General features: G+C 64.4%; 3 protein-coding genes across 3 annotated transcripts in view; all 3 read left to right on the top strand.

Annotated features, from left to right (window-relative positions):
• Positions 1-4,932, top strand: part of CHLRE_04g217938v5 (uncharacterized protein) — an 11,872-nt gene extending 6,940 nt beyond the window's left edge. The window contains exons 12-22 of the mRNA XM_043061771.1: positions 244-351; positions 826-876; positions 1,490-1,648; positions 1,867-1,995; positions 2,228-2,354; positions 2,500-2,543; positions 2,621-2,694; positions 3,098-3,242; positions 3,773-3,820; positions 4,121-4,192; positions 4,405-4,932. Of these exons, the coding sequence (XP_042925027.1) occupies positions 244-351; positions 826-876; positions 1,490-1,648; positions 1,867-1,995; positions 2,228-2,354; positions 2,500-2,543; positions 2,621-2,694; positions 3,098-3,242; positions 3,773-3,820; positions 4,121-4,192; positions 4,405-4,572 (1,125 nt within the window). The 3' untranslated portion in view covers positions 4,573-4,932. The remainder of the gene's footprint in view (positions 1-243; positions 352-825; positions 877-1,489; positions 1,649-1,866; positions 1,996-2,227; positions 2,355-2,499; positions 2,544-2,620; positions 2,695-3,097; positions 3,243-3,772; positions 3,821-4,120; positions 4,193-4,404) is intronic.
• Positions 4,933-5,320: 388 nt separating this feature from the next.
• Positions 5,321-9,036, top strand: CHLRE_04g217937v5 (uncharacterized protein). The gene is made up of 5 exons (XM_043061770.1): positions 5,321-6,073; positions 6,118-6,186; positions 6,246-6,753; positions 7,275-7,778; positions 7,873-9,036. Exons 3-5 carry the CDS (start codon positions 6,310-6,312, stop codon positions 8,410-8,412), a joined length of 1,488 nt encoding a protein of 495 aa, XP_042925026.1. The 5' UTR covers positions 5,321-6,073; positions 6,118-6,186; positions 6,246-6,309; the 3' UTR covers positions 8,413-9,036.
• Positions 9,037-11,910: 2,874 nt separating this feature from the next.
• CHLRE_04g217936v5 (uncharacterized protein) lies at positions 11,911-15,176 on the top strand. The gene is made up of 4 exons (XM_043061769.1): positions 11,911-12,681; positions 12,984-13,029; positions 13,232-13,324; positions 13,550-15,176. Exons 2-4 carry the CDS (start codon positions 13,000-13,002, stop codon positions 14,939-14,941), a joined length of 1,515 nt encoding a protein of 504 aa, XP_042925025.1. The 5' UTR covers positions 11,911-12,681; positions 12,984-12,999; the 3' UTR covers positions 14,942-15,176.
• The last annotated feature ends 129 nt before the right edge of the window (positions 15,177-15,305 follow it).

Raw genomic sequence — 15,305 nt, 5'->3', positions numbered from 1 at the left:
ACTACCCACCCCCTGCGTGCCCGGTACCGCGCCGGAGGGCCGCCGTGCCCGCCGCCGCCGTGCCCTGCCGGATGGTGGCCCCCGTCGCCGCTGCCGCCGACGCCGGCGCGCTGGCGCCCAAGCTCGTGCCCTTACGGCCTCCGCCGCCGCCCATCATGCCAGTGCACCAGCACCAGCACTTCCTGCCACCCCACCAACCCACTCTGCCGATCCATCCCCACACACAGGACCTGCCGGCCGCAGGCACCTTTGGGCCGCGGCGCCGTTGCTGTGTGCGACCTGGTGCGCGACCTGTACAGCACCTTCCGCAACTTCAGGTCGCGCATGCACGACTTCCTCAGGTTCCGCCAGGTGCGGCAGGTTGGGCGGGTGGGTGGGCGGGTGGGTGGCGGGAGGCGGGAGGCGGGAGGCGCATGCTGGGAGACGGCGCCGGGAGCGCGGGGGGCTAATTACCTGCTGCTGGCAAGACCAGGAGGCAGACCAGCACCAGCAGCAGCAGCAGGGGGTGCGCAGGCGCCGCGTGATGACAGCAGCGCGGGTAAGGCTGCGGCTTGGCGGATTGTCGGGTAGTTGGATTGTCGTAATGGCTTTTTGGAGAAGTTGACGGGCCTGAGGCTAGCATCTGCCGGGAAACGGAACATGGGCTGCCTTTACCGGTGCCGCATTGCTGCGGCACGGATGCATCGGGCCTCGAACTGCGGGCCTGGCAGCGGGCACGCCGCCGTGCGTCGGCAGGAGGTCTGCGAGCGGCAAGCACTTCATTGTCTCGCCCTTCCTGCCACCCTACCAACCCACACTGCCGATCCATCCCCCACCCACACACAGGACCTGTCGGCCGTCGTGCACTGTCTTCTCGACTGCGGCGGCAGCGGCGAGGTGGGGCAGCAGGCACCCTACCAAGCTGCGGAGCATCAGGCCCGAGCCACTGCCGCTGCTGCCAGGGCCACTGCCAGCGGTGGCCGCCTTGCCGCCCTCGGCGCCCTGCACCCGCATGGGCGGCCGGTAGGGGCGGCAGCGGCCCTCCATGCGGCGGGCTCCTGATGAACGAGCAGTCGTAGCAGCAACAGCAACGGTGGTGGCAGCGGCGTTGGACTGGGGTACAGGCGTGGTACCGGGCATGCAGGGGGTGGGTTGTGTGGCGGCAGGCAGCAGGCAGCGCGGGGCTGCTGGTGGTGGAGGAGGAGGACGGGCGGGGTGAAGCAGTGGACAGCAAACACACGGGTGGAAGGCGCAGCGGTGCACGAGTTGGGGGCTGGAAAGTGCAACAGCAGCGGTGAATACATCGTGTGCGCCGAAGGCAGAGGGTTCGATGTGGCTGCATCAGGTACATCTCTGGGCCCTTCAATGTTTAGTGGTGGTCGGACGTTGGCAGCACAATGGTGTCATGCTTCATGATCAACACTGCCGCCAAGGGTGGCTAGCACGTCCCACGCCCCACTCCCGCGCAAAGCACAAAGTGGTTCTAGTGGCCTCACCTCACCTCAACCAGTTGGATGTGCGGCTGCTGCTGAAGCAGCTGAGGTGTTATCAGGGGCTTGACCGGAGCCCCCACGGCGCCGCGGCTGCTCGTGGGGGCTTCGGTCAAGCTCCTGATGGCGCCTCAGCTGCTTCAGCAGCAGCAGCACAACATCCAGCTGGTCATGTTGAGGTGAGGCCACTAGAAGCATGATACCACTATGCTGCCAACGTCCCTGACCACCCACTAAAAGTGAGGGGCCCAGAGATGTACCCGATGCGGCCACACCGAACCCTCCGCCTTCGGCGCACACGATGTATCCACCGCTGCTGTTTCACTTCCCAGCCCCCAACTCGTGCACCGCTGAGCCTTCTACCCGTGTGTTTGCTGTGCACTGCTTTACCCCGCAGTGGGAGCGCGTCAAAAAGGTGGGCATGGCCCCGGGCGCCCGCGCCTCCTTCGCACTGTCAGCGCACGCGCACCCCAAGGCGGGGCCGCGCGCCTTTGTGTTCGGTGGCGTGTCGGACAATGAGGTCAAGGTACGATTCCGGGGGAGGACGGGAGGAGAATGGTAGAATGGGTGAATGATCTGCTCGGGAGGCGGCGGTTTTGGAAATAGGGTTCTTGGCTCGTGCTGGGTGGGAACAGCGTTCACATGCGGCCTGATCAGGCTTATCCGGGTACAGGGCCTGGCGCTCCGCACTTATATGCGCGAATGCGTGCTATTCTCTTTCCTGCATTCCACTCGCTAAGGAGTCCACACCACTGCAGGGCGGCGAGGACTTGTCGTCCGAGTTCCACAACGACCTGTACACAATTAACTTTGGGCGCCGCCGCTGGTTCGCCGCGGAGCTGCGGCCGCCTGCGGACGCAAAGGGCAAGAAGGCTGGAATAGCGGGTGAGGGACAGTGTGACGGGCTGGAGCGGTTGGGGGAGATGTGGCGGAGGTACAGCGGCCTTGATGTGCCGGATTCAGTTTGGTTTGCCGCGACAACAGACTTCTTGAGACATCTGCTGGGCCCCATGCCTGCTGTGCTCGGCAGATGCGGAGGCGGGGAAGACGCGGCCGCAGCTGCTGCTGCCGACGGCGCAGCCGCCTCTACCTCCGCCGCCTCAGCGCCCGCCAAGTCTGCTCCGGCGCCTCCGTGCGTGTCCCAAGAGCAGGCGGGCAAGCTGGGGGCCATGACCTCAGACAAGAACAGCGCCCTGTACCGTGCGGCGGTCAAGATCCAGGCCAGGTGGGGGCTGGCGCGTAGGTGGGGGCCAGCCTAGGTTTGGACCAGGTGGGGGCCACCCAGAGTTCGGGGCCAGTTGAACGGCGGGTGGGGGCCAACGCTATGTGGGGTCAGGCCAGGTGGGGTCAGGCTAGGTGGGGGTCAGGCCAGGTGGGGTCAGGCTAGGTGGGGGTCAGGCCAGGTGGGGTCAGGCTAGGTGGGGGTCAGGGCAGGTGGGAGCCCGGTGGGAGCCAGAGAAGGGGCGGATGCGGTTTAGTGGGGCTGGCCTGCGGGCGGCACAGACAGCACAAACTGGAAAGGAGCTGGCAGCTGGCGGAGCGATGCAAATGCCATCAGGGACAAGACCTGGCGCGGTCGCTACACTGCTCCGTCCACAACCCCACCGCCCACGTTCCTTCCCCCGCAGCTACCGCGGCTACAAGGTTCGCATGGCCTACATCGCCACCCGCATTGGCGGTGTGGTGTCTGAGCTGCTGTACAGCCCCGCCACCTTCGGCCTGGACCTGTCCAGCCTCAACATGCCCAAGCCCAGGGCGCGCATCGGGGCGCTGGTGCGTGGCGCAAGGGAGGGAGGGAGGGATGACGACGGGAAGGGCTAGAAGGGCTAGATTGCCCGACTTGTAGCCGGGGAAAGTGCTTGTGGGGAAAAGAATGGCGGGCAGTGCGGGACTATCTGGCCTGAAGTGCGGAATGAAACTGATGGTTTCCGCTCGAGCGCAGCGAGGTTTCCTGCGTTCGGAGTGTACGTTGTTGTGGGCCCCGAAGGGGCGTGGCGTGTGTGTTTGTTCATTGGGGCCCATGCGCCGCATGGGCGGTGGGCCCGGTTTAGTAGCGGAGCGCGGGGTCGCGCTCGCTACTTTGCGAGTTTCCTTCTGTCAGTACTGACTACCGTCGTCCCTGACTGCGCGGTCTGACACGGCGGTTCGGGCTCGCCCTCCCAACCCCGCACGAAGACCGCAGTTCTCTGCTTGCAGGTACCCTCCCCGGCGGCGGAGCCGCCCTCACAACTTGTAACATGACGCAATGCATGGAAACTATCAAGCCGAGTTGACTGGGGCTCTCTCGTTGCCGTGTCGTGCAGATGGCGGTGGTGGCTAATGCGCTGTGGCTGCTGTGCGACATCGTGGAGGTGAGCCCGCGGCAACTCGTGTGTGTATGTGTGTATGTGTGGAGGTTCTGCATGGTGTCTACGTGCACATGGTGCCCTTCATGGCTGGGTTGCTGCGTGTGTGCGTCTGTACCCGTAAGAATGGAGCGCCTCGTGAGATTGGGGGGGGGGGGGCGGGTAGTGGTAAACGTTCCAGAACACCGTGCACCCAAATGCTGCGACCCCACCCAGTCTCAAGTCCTTCCCGCCGCAGTCCTTGCTTCGTCACTCATCCCCACCCTCACACGCCGCCCTCTTCCTCCTCACTCCCACACCACCCAGATCGGCTCCAAGGAGGTCACGCTGGACGACATGTGGTGCCTGGACGCATTGGAGCTGGACGGCTGGCAGCTGGTGCGTGCTGTGTGCTGTGTGCTTTTCCATAGAAAAGGAAGGGGGGCTGTTACGTCTCTTGGCCTGCCTAGCGCCCCGTGCTACTTGACTGTACTTTATTCCTACGGGCTCGCCCCCCTCCGCTCCCGCCTGGCCGACGCTGGCTCCTGCCCCCTCGTCCCCTCCCCTCATCCAACCCTTGCTTTCCCCACCCACAACCCCCGCATCCCCAGATCCGTGAGAACACGGTGGGCGAGGAGCCGCTGCAGAGGGCGGCGGAGGACAGCGAGTCGGAGTGGGAGGAGGTCAGCGGGGACGAGGACGGCAGCGATGACAGCGACGACAGCGCGGAGGAGCGCGAGAAGGCCAAGATGAAGTCGGGGCGAGCAAGAAGTAGTTGAGGTGGTTGGTGTGGTGGATGTGGGTATGGAGGAGAGCAAAGCTGTTTGGTGCAGGCGCAGGAACGACCGAACTGGCAGGACTGGTATATCCGTATATGGCAGGACTGTGGGCGCAGGTGCAGGTCCATGTGGTGAGGCGGATGGTGCAGGCGTGTGGGCTCGGAGCCACGGCTCCACCGGCTTTCCAGTGGTGACGGTTTGGTTGCCGCATTGCCCAGGAAGCGCTGGTAGCTGCGAAATGAGGGAGCGATTCCACCTGGTCGAACATTGGGCGTGGGCACAGAGGCCCACCATGCGGTCCACTCCCGCACCTGCACTCAAATCAGCATAGACGTCACCATCCTGTAAACGGATTGCGCCTCTTGGAAGACATCCCATATCCAGCTTCTGCCGTTCCCAACACTCAACAGTGGAGCAGAGCGTGCAGGCGCGGGCAACCCAGATGAGTGACCTGGGTCAGCAACGTTTAACAATCTTTAGAGTCGGTCGTCTTCGGCGGTCGACTGCTGAGCGTCTTGCTGATGCGCGAGTGCCGACATGCTTACGGCACGCGCTAAACTTGGTCGGCGTGTGGCCCTCGACACCTTCGGTCACGATACATGTATGTCTATAATGAAGTATGGCTGTGCCTGGATACGATGCCATGTATGGCCCCAGCACTTCGCGTGTCTCCGACGACAAGCGAGGAATCAATTCGTGGGCGCTGTGCCCACCACACTGTGCAAGTGTCTACATAATGACACTATGAATGCAAACATTGCAAGCCTGTCGCGGTTCGGGCCGTGCGCGAAGGCTTGGTCGAGTGCATCGTCGCAATTCTCTTGTTGCAGGGCCAAGTAGTCGCCTACCCGACAGTCGTGCATAGGCCGTGCCACGCGCGATGACTTGAAGCCAGTTGCAATGTCAAGTCTGCTGCGTTGATCCCGCTCTCCTGGGTGTGCAATACCTCCTTTGTAGGCAGAGCCTAGACCAGCAGAATCGTGACATGTTGCCAATATTTAGCGCAATTTGCCTCGAGTGCTTTGTCCGCATGAAAGCGGCCGTCTGGGAGATACGACATAGACGTGGCTCGAAAGCCACAGTAATGGCCACCCGAATTCATTCAAGCAATATGAGCTGGTTTGTAGGATGCACATACAGTGACGCGGACTAGTGGCGGGCTGGCTTGGGCAATCGTGGTCGCTGGTCGGCAAATTGCTTGGTGCGACTCAAATCGAGCCATACCCACGATCAATGTATTCTTTATAGCTTCATGTATTGAGTGGGCATGTAGTGGATGGCCGCGACAGATAGAGCATTCGGGCATACATGTTACAATCATACAAGGAACGGCGCTCCAATAAGAGTCTTAGCAAACAGCACCTTCATGAATCATATTGATATACTTGGATGGTGTTGGAGTTGCCGACGTCTAGCAAAAGGCCATTCCAGCAAACTATTGCGAGGGACCGACATGCCAACGGGCAGTATGCGCATGGTCACGCGTATGAGGTAGACCTGGGTAGGTGGGCCCAGCCGCCCCCTCCCCTGATCACGCCACGACAGGACCACTTCTGGGACTGTGCAGTGGCCAAAGCAGCGGTGGCACAAATTAGTGCCATGGAGCATGGTCGGGTGCGTGCGGCTGCGGGTGCGGCTGCGGGTACGTATGCGCGGGATTTCGCATGCTGCAGCGGCCCAAGGAGGAGCGGCTGCGGCAGCAGTAGCTAGCAGCAAACACCGGGGCTGCATTGGCAGATGCAGCAGAAGAAAGATCCCGCTCCTAATGAGGTCCCGCCCACGCAGCCGCCGCCAGGTGCGGTGAGCCCGCTGCAACAGCAGCCGGCGGCAGTGGAGGCGGCGGCTGACGCGCACCACGCGGCGGCTGGCGGCGCGGCGGCTGGTGCCGCTAGCGCGGTCGGCGACGCCGCGGCGGCCGTGCACCACCCAGCCGAGCCGTACGCAGGCGCTGCGGCGGGCGTCGCGGAGCTGCGGCACCGCCACCACACCCCGCCCACCCAGTCCGCGGCCCCTGAACCCCTGCTGCGGCAAGCGCCACGCCTGCTGCGGCCACGCCCGCCGCCGCCCGCGCGTCCGCGCACGGCTCCGGGGCTGGAGCTTCCGGCTTTCCTGCGGCTGCTGCTGCTAACTCTTCAGCGCACGCGCCGCCGGCAGCTGGCGGCGCGGAGGGTGGTGATGCCGGTGCGGGTGCCGGCCACCCAGCCGCCCCATTTGTTGGCTCCATGGCGCCGGCGATCAAGGAGATCCTGAAGGTGCGGTCGCGGCCATTGGGCTGAGACCTGGCGGACACGAATGAATATGTACAGTTTCCATGTGCTACAACAGTGCTCGTATCTTGTAGATGCCCTCAGGCACCCGGCATCTACACATGCGTAGATGACCCTGACCGCGGCATCTACACTTAAGCCCCCAAGCCCCCCAAAACGTCTACGCTTCCCCCATTTTTGCGCCAAAACCGGCCAAAACCGTCTACACTGCGTAGATGCGTGGCACCCAAACCCAAAATTTTTTCTCCGCCTTCGGCGGATTTTGGGCAGATTTCTACAGTGTAGATGGAAGATACGAGCACTGTGCTACAACCGTTTGTGAATTTTGCTGATGCGCATTGTTTGCAGCACCTGTGCTTTTGTTTATTCCCATTCCACTCCACACCACCCCTATCTCCTCCACCCTTTCCCCGCCTCCCCCGCCTCGCCGCACAGCTGCACTACAGCTCAGCCCAGTGGCTGCGCGCGGCGGCGTCGGTGTACCCCGCCCGCAGTCCGCTGCAGCTGGCCTACGTGGCGGAGCACAACTTCATGCAAGCGCGCATCCGCAGCCTGGAGGCCATGGCGGCGCGCTACGGAGCCGGCGGACTTCCGGTCGCAACCGGCGGCGGCGGACCCGGCCCCACCGTCGGCGCCCCTGGCGGCGGCGCCCCGGCGGCGGACCCCTACCCCACCATCCCGCCGCCCTTTGCCGGCGGGCTGGGCGCCGCGGCGGCTGTTCCGCCGCTGGACGGCGCCGCTGGCGCTGGCGGCGCCTCCGCCTACCCGCCCATGTGGTCGGCCGCCGCCGCCGCCACGGCGGCCGCGGCGGCGCCGCCGGCGGCGGCTCCAATGCTGGCCGCGGCGATGATGGGGCTGTTCAACCCCATGGGCTTTGGCGGGCTGCCGGGCGCCGGCGGCTTCGGTTTCCCAGGCGCCATGTTCCCGCCGGGCCTGAGCGCCGGCGGCTTGGGGCCGCTGATGATGCCCAACCCGCTGGCGCCGGGCGGCGGCGGCCTCATGCCGCACCTGGCCCCCGTGCCCATGCCGGCAGCCGCGGCGGCGGCGGCCGGTGGCGCCACGGGCGCCAGCAGCAGCAGCGGTGCAGCAGGCCGCGCAGCCACAGCAGCCGGCGGCGCAGGAGCAGAAGCCCGCAGCTGCAGCGGCGGCGCCGGCGGCTGAGCCCGCGGCGCCTTCCGACGGCAGCGGCGGGGTTGCGGCCAGCGCCGATGGCGCTGCGGCCACCTCGCCAGCCAGCGCTAGCAATGTCCCGTCGGAGCCGGCGGCTGCCGCTGCTGGGGCCTCCACCGCTGCTCCTGCAACTGCCCAGCCGGAGGCTTCCCCAGCGGAGGCCAGCGCGGGGCAGGCGGCTGGCACAAAGGTGGAGGAAGCTGCGCCGCCGTTGGCGGCAGCTGTGTCGGAGGCTGGCCAGGCTGCGAAGCCCGAGGCGGCGGCAGCGGTCAGTCCTGCGGAGGGGGGCCACACCGGCGCGGCTGGCGGAGCAGCGGAGGACGGCGCGGCAGCTGGCGAGGCGGATGCGGACGCGGAGGAGCTGCGGCGCCTGCGGCTGCAGCGCTTTGCGGGGCCGCAGTAGAGGCGTGTTGTGACGGCAAAAGCAAGTTGTAGGCTGTGTGTTAAACAAAGGTACGGTAATAGATCTTCGTCGACAGTGTCGCCCTTGGCGTCTTGGCACTAGCGGCAAGCGTAGAGACGTGTTGTGTGTACGAGTCACACGAGGTTGCTTGCTCACAAGGAGGCAGTGGAAGGTCCTGGACTGCGGTGATCAGGACGTGACGTGCAGGCTGCCAGGAAGGGCAATTGCATCGACACTTCAAAAGCGTTGAGGTGTTTTGAATCCCTGCTTTGGCATGCCGAAAGCTCAGACACCGTACAGCCATGTGGGAGTGTGTGTGGCGTGGATACGGTAGATGGGCTTTACCAACCCGGTGGGCGCAGGTCAAATACGCAGCAGGCCCAGCCGCACTACTACTCGGGCCAGCAGGATGGTCCGCTGTGGAAAGGGTGGCCTGGAGACCTGGACCGACAGCTCGCACCGGTGCCGAACATGTGTATGAACACGCGGCAGGCGCTATAATGTCGCGGGTCCGGTCATGCATGCTGGTAAATTGCCGACGGTTGAAGGTGGGACAATGCGCGTGTGCAAGAACGCCAAGCGGGGCAGGGCGGGGCCGTCAGTGCACGCAACGTCTCGTTAGCTGCCTGCAAAAGCTCCTGCACGCCAGCACCTCTCAATTAATCGGCATGGCACAGTCATCATAAAGACAATGTCAGAACGCGCGGCCAGGACTAGCGTGCGCGGGCCAGGCGCGGCGGCGCGGCGGTGACATGCATGCCGCCATCATCACTCATCACCTGATCACCTACCGCGACATCGCCGTGGGTCCGAAGTTGCGGCGCCGATGATGTTACAGCTGGGCAATGGTGTCACGTTCACCGGAGGGGGCCACAGTAATAAGCAGGCGAGCGGGGGCCATGTCGTGGAGAGCTTCAGTCGGTGCTGTGGTGTTTTCATGGGCATATGGGAGGCCGCCCTGGCTCGCTCCCGGCCCGCCACTCCTCCCCGCCCCTGCGTGAATGCATTCAGTCCCCTTGCCTCAAAGGAATAAAGTGTAGAGTGCCAGGGAAGAGGTGCGTGGGCACACGTGGAGGGCATGCACACCAGGCACAGAACGAACGAGGCACGTACGAAACTAACCAGATGTACGGGACGAGGAGGAAAACGGGAAATACAGGAAGAGGAAATGGGAAACAAGCACATGCTTGTGCAACCCCAGGCAAGTAACCCCCCAGGAGCCCGCAGGGCACGGCACACGATGCAGCACGCAGCCGCTATCCGACCACTACGCACGCCTGTTGCTTGACCCATGCTTCGACACGCACGACCAGGCACCAATGGCTGACAATCGCACCGGAATCACCGCACAGGCACTCGCGCCATCCACAAAGCATTCCAGTGCTTGACGCTTTAGCGCACATCACGGTTCATTTTCTGGGGGCTTGGCTAGCTAGGCCGGGCGCAGGGGTGGTGTCGGTCGCTTGCTTGGTCCGAGCGCAGGGTGGGCGGGTGGGCCAGTGTGGGCCGGGTGCAAGCGGCGGGTACCGCTCCAGGGAAAGGGCGTGCTCCCAGCCAGGCCCAGCTTTGGCACCAAATGACTTCTGTGCGTACGTTATGTGTGGTTATTACAAGCATTCTTCAAGATCACGGATAGTAGGCGGCTAGCAGGCGCGTGGGAGCGTGCCGCCCCGAGAACTTTCATCAGCATGATTCTGCGTCGTCGCCTGCTGCAGCAGTGCCGCTGCGGTTTACTCCAGATAGAGCACACACGAACACGACACCACATCATCATCACGCACAATCGCGCTGCATTCGCGGTTCCTTCACGGTTGCAACACCAAGTGAGCCCGCTGGCCGCCTGAAGTGTGCGCGACCCGCCGCGGGTCATAGCTAGCTATGGATCTGGCGTACATTTCCTTGCGACGCCTGTACTCGGCCGCTTTCAAGCCCGAGATAAGGCAGCTGTACGCCACTGCATCGTCGCCAGCCTCGCCGCGGCACATGGGGGCGGGATCCATGCAGCGGCGCCCATACTTACCACGCTTGGCCGGCGCCAGTACATACTACCAGTACAGCTCGCCCGGTGCAGCCGCCGTTCAGCCCTCTAATCAGCCCGGCCCCAGCTAGGCAGCCACCCTGCTTCACTTGCTCGGCAGCTTTGCCCGGCATCGGCTACTGACATCCGCCACGCCGCTTCTTTCTTCTCCCGTTTCTTTCCGCTTGCCCACGCATATGCTCCATGGGCGCCCGCGGATGCCTGGCTCCGTTCCAGGTGGGTGCATTTTGTGGGTTTCGCGTTGTCGCGGCGAATGGCAGCAGCCTAGTTGCGAGCTGGAACGCGTCCGCCCCTGCAAGCGGCAGCAGTCTCCACGACACTCGGACTCCGTTTGGCGTGCCGAATGCGGAGCAGCGTGGAGCGCGCACCGGTGTCTCGTCTCGAAGGTAACAAGTAACCGCATTGCCGCTGACACTAACTTCTTTCGTGATGTTTATTGCTAGCCTGGAGCTCGCGACGGCGTCTTGCATTCGCATTCACTCGCAAGCACTTCGTTAACAGGGCGTATCAGGGATAATCGCCCCTGGGCCCCGGCAAGTTCACGCCGGTATCTGTTGCCCAGTGGCAGGGACCCACTCGAGGTTCCGCCCTCGAGCGTTTGGAACTGGCGAGCCTCCCGCTTGCGGGTGCAGCCTGAGCATTCACGCGGCCGCATGCACGCGATTGCAGCACTGCGCGGACGGGTCGTCGTCGTCTTACACCTTGGTTATTTGGTTCTGGAGAATTTGTTTCTTGGTTTGGCTTTTCAGCGGTTTCGGGTACATGCCGTGGACACGCACCGAGCTCGGCCAGCCCTCCGCCCGCCGCCCACTCAGCTGTCAGCACGGTTCCCCCACCCGGCCGGCCCCGCTGCACCGTGCGTGGGCCGGTCCCTGGACGGGTGTGGGGAACCGCACAGCGGTCCGCGCCCGTCCGTCTCAGCTGTCAGCTGTACGCCACTGCATCGTCGCCAGCCTCGCCGCGGCACATGGGGGCGGGATCCATGCAGCGGCGCCCATACTTACCACGCTTGGCCGGCGCCAGTACATACTACCAGTACAGCTCGCCCGGTGCAGCCGCCGTTCAGCCCTCTAATCAGCCCGGCCCCAGCTAGGCAGCCACCCTGCTTCACTTGCTCGGCAGCTTTGCCCGGCATCGGCTACTGACATCCGCCACGCCGCTTCTTTCTTCTCCCGTTTCTTTCCGCTTGCCCACGCATATGCTCCATGGGCGCCCGCGGATGCCTGGCTCCGTTCCAGGTGGGTGCATTTTGTGGGTTTCGCGTTGTCGCGGCGAATGGCAGCAGCCTAGTTGCGAGCTGGAACGCGTCCGCCCCTGCAAGCGGCAGCAGTCTCCACGACACTCGGACTCCGTTTGGCGTGCCGAATGCGGAGCAGCGTGGAGCGCGCACCGGTGTCTCGTCTCGAAGGTAACAAGTAACCGCATTGCCGCTGACACTAACTTCTTTCGTGATGTTTATTGCTAGCCTGGAGCTCGCGACGGCGTCTTGCATTCGCATTCACTCGCAAGCACTTCGTTAACAAGGCACCGGGCGCAGCGCCCAAGCGCGGGAAAACGCATCCGGCTCAGCCCTAGCTCCACAATCAAAGCGCCTGCTATGCCGATTATGCAGAATCTCTTGCATTAGCGCATCAGGGCTGCTGGGCGCATGGCTGGGCTGGAGCAAGTCCGCGCTGCGGGCTCAAAGCGCCTGTGTACGCTTTCAGCTCTCTTCCAGCGCTTTTTATGCACAGAATTCAGCTTTTGCCTTTGCACCCGCTTTGCAGCAACCGCAGCGCAGGCGCGGCCACGGCACTACTTGCAGGCGCGCTACTGGGTGCGCTTGGCTCCAAGCGCTGTCACTTAAGGCTGGCTTAGCAAATTAAGGTATTCATATGGAGCAGCTTTCCAGGGCATTCCGCGCGGGTCAACCCACGGTCAAGCGGGATGGGGCTTCTTTTCGTTTGGGGGCCATTCTTTACTTGGGCCACGCGCGGCGTTCTATAGCAAAAGCTTTCAGTGAGCTCATACGCGCACACACATACATACAACTAGCTTTCCTCTCAAGCCCCAGAGCCTCGCCTAGCTAACTATTTCCGACTTGCGTCTTCTTCCTCGCTTTTCCTATCAAAGGCCCTCAACTTGCAGCATCGGCTCACTGTGACGCTTGTTGCTTGTGGCGACACGCATCGAGTGCGTGGGCGGCACTGCAAGAGGCGCACACGCTTCCGACGGACGGAAACGCGCTCCTGGTAAGCCTGAGGCTGCTGCGGACCAGCGGACCCACCTGTTTCACGCACTCAAAGGCAGCTGAGGAAGTTACATTGAAGCAATGGTCACACAAGCTAGTTGGATTAGGCGTGGTGCGGGGCTGGGTCCCTCGATGGATGATCTCGGCTGTGCGCACTCCCTGCTCTCGCTGGTCCTGGCGCGAGGAGCCGCTTCACCGGTCACATTGTGCATTGCTGTAAGACGTTAGACCAGTGACACCGCCCCTGGCGAGCTGAGGCGGCACATCGCTAAGCTGCAACCTTTCCCCGTTGTGCTCGCCCAGGCCTCTCCCGTTCTGTATGCGGCGGCAAGAGCAGCCTAGCGGCATGGTGAGTTAAACAATCATAGGCGTACTCAGTGGTGGTGATTGGGAGGTCAGTGGTGAGGTCTGCATAGCTGTTCGGGCCCTGCAACAACGACCTGCAACTGACATGTCTAGATAGAACACTTGCGCAGTGGAAGCTCGTTTGTGGGGCCGTTGCCGTCTTTTGACATATGGTGTAAGTAGCCCTCATCTGCCTGTGTGTGCAGGATTGCGACCTGCTGGAGCTGCAGCAGCACACTTTGCGAGCGAGGCTGCCCAAGGCCAAGGAGCGGCACATAGGCCACAGCAGCAACATGCAGGTGCGTGCATTCAGGACCGGGAGGGAAGGGTTGCGATAGCTAGAGTGCGGGTCGATGTTCCATTGACCCATACTCGCTCCATCTAGCGCATGCGCCTGCTGCTCGCTCCTCGCTCGCCCGCCCCTCGACGCTTTTTGACCCCGCCCCGCCCCGCCCCGCCCCACCCCACCCCGCCCCGCCCCGCCCCGCCCCGCCCCGCCCCGCCCCGCCCGCGCCCTCCAACAGGACTGCAACAACCAGAAGTCCAGCGCCCGCAGTCTCCTGTCCAAGGGCGGCGAGCACAAGGCCGCGGCCAAACCCAAACCGACCGGCGGTTTCCGCGCCAAGCTTCTGGCGGCGAAGCGCCGTGCCGCCTTTGGCGGTGGCGCCTCGACCACGGCTAAGGCTGGCCATGTGCCCGCGCCCTCTCCTAGCAGCGGCGGCAGCGGGTCTGACGCGGCCGCCGGCAGCGGTGGGGTCTCCAACGGCTCATCATCGCGCCAGGCGCCCTCGACCAACACCAACACCAACAACAACACGGGCAGCAACAAGACTGCTGGTGGCACCAACGCGACCGCCTCGGTCAAGAGTGGCTTCCAAGTCCTCTATTGCCCATCCTCCTCCTCCTCCACCAGCACCAGCCCCGCGCTGCCTGCCGCATCCACCACACTACCCACCTCCTGCGTGCCCGGTATTAAGCCTGCACCCCAGTCCCACGCCGCCGAATCCACTGTCGCTGCTGCTACGACTGCTGGCTCATCAGGAGCCCGCCGCATGGAGGGCCGCTGCCGCCCCTACCGGCCGCCCATGCGGGTGCAGGGCGACGAGGGCGGCAAGGCGGCCACCGCTGGCACTGGCCCTGGCAGCAGCAGCAGTGGCTCGGGCCTGATGCTCCGCAGCTTGGTAGGGTGCCTGCTGCCCCACCTCGCCACTGCCGCCATCCAGAAGGCAGCGCACGTCGCGGCCGCCGTCGCCCGCCGGGTGATGGCACCCGTCGCCGCCGCCGCCGCCGCCGTGCCCGGCCGAATTGTGGCACCTGTCGCCGCCGCCGCCGCCGTGCCATGCCGGATGGTGGCACCCGTTGCCACTGCCGCCGCCGTGCCATGCCGGATGGTGGCACCCGTCGCCGCCGCTGCCGCCGACGCCGGCGCGCTGGCACCCAAGCTTGTGACCTTCCGGCCTCCGCCGCCGCCCATCATGCTAGTGCACCAGCACCAGCACCAGCACCAGCAGGCGGGGCCGCGGTACGTGGCGTGGCCGGCGGTGCAACTGATGATGGGGCCGCCTGTGGTTCAGGCTACCGCTGGCGCCGCGGCCGTGGCGGCGCCGCGGCTGCTCGTGGGGGCTCCGGTCAAGCTCCTGATGGCGACTCAGCTGCTTGAGCAGCAGCAGCACATCCAGCTGGCCAACCGCGTGGCTTGCGTGCCGTACCCGCACCCGTACCCGGCGGTGCAGCCGCAGCCGGTCCTGGTGCACGGCGGCATGCCGGCTCCGCGCCAGCCGCACGCACCAGCAGCAAGACCAAAGCCTGCAGATGCGGAGGCAGCGGCTGCAGCAGGCGAAGCAGATGTGGCAAGCGCAGAGGAAGAAGGTGGAGGAGGCGGAGGCCCGGCAGCAGCGGATCCAGGAGGCCATTGAGGAGGAGGAGGACATTGTTGTCGCCAACGTGCGCGAGCTCATGCAGCGCTGCACCAGCGGCGCCTCCAAGGTGGGCGGGTGGCTTGTACGTTGTGGGTTTAGTGCGTGCGTGGGTGGGTGGCCTCGCGGTGGTTTTGAACACGGGAGCGAGATAGATGCGGGATACCGTACCCACCCGCGGGGTTTAGGAAGTTCATGGGGCAGCTGAGTGTGTGTGTACGCTAACCCAGCTCTACCTGCACCCTGCGAGCACGCTGCGATGCGCACGCCTGCCGTACATGCATACACAATCCCCCGGCACGCACGCCCTAGCTATTCACACCCCACCTGCCACCTGCTGCTGATGCATGCACCCCCCCCCCCC

The sequence above is a fragment of the Chlamydomonas reinhardtii genome, chromosome 4 (genome assembly GCF_000002595.2).
Source record: "Chlamydomonas reinhardtii strain CC-503 cw92 mt+ chromosome 4, whole genome shotgun sequence".
Lineage (NCBI taxonomy): Eukaryota > Viridiplantae > Chlorophyta > Chlorophyceae > Chlamydomonadales > Chlamydomonadaceae > Chlamydomonas > Chlamydomonas reinhardtii.
The sequence above is the reverse complement of the archived record's forward strand: the minus strand, read 5'-3'. Positions and strand labels throughout refer to the sequence as shown.

Bases quoted from the DNA above. Each gene is read 5' to 3' on its own strand.
- CHLRE_04g217936v5 (XM_043061769.1), top strand. From the start codon at position 13,000: ATGCGGCGGCAAGAGCAGCCTAGCGGCATG. The intron at 13,030-13,231 runs GTGAGTTAAACA...CTGTGTGTGCAG, and splicing joins AAGAGCAGCCTAGCGGCATG to GATTGCGACCTGCTGGAGCT. The intron at 13,325-13,549 runs GTGCGTGCATTC...GCCCTCCAACAG, and splicing joins GCCACAGCAGCAACATGCAG to GACTGCAACAACCAGAAGTC.
- CHLRE_04g217937v5 (XM_043061770.1), top strand. From the start codon at position 6,310: ATGCAGCAGAAGAAAGATCCCGCTCCTAATGAGGTCCCGCCCACGCAG. The intron at 6,754-7,274 runs GTGCGGGTGCCG...CTCGCCGCACAG, and splicing joins CGCGGAGGGTGGTGATGCCG to CTGCACTACAGCTCAGCCCA. The intron at 7,779-7,872 runs GCCGGCGGCTTG...CCATGCCGGCAG, and splicing joins TGTTCCCGCCGGGCCTGAGC to CCGCGGCGGCGGCGGCCGGT.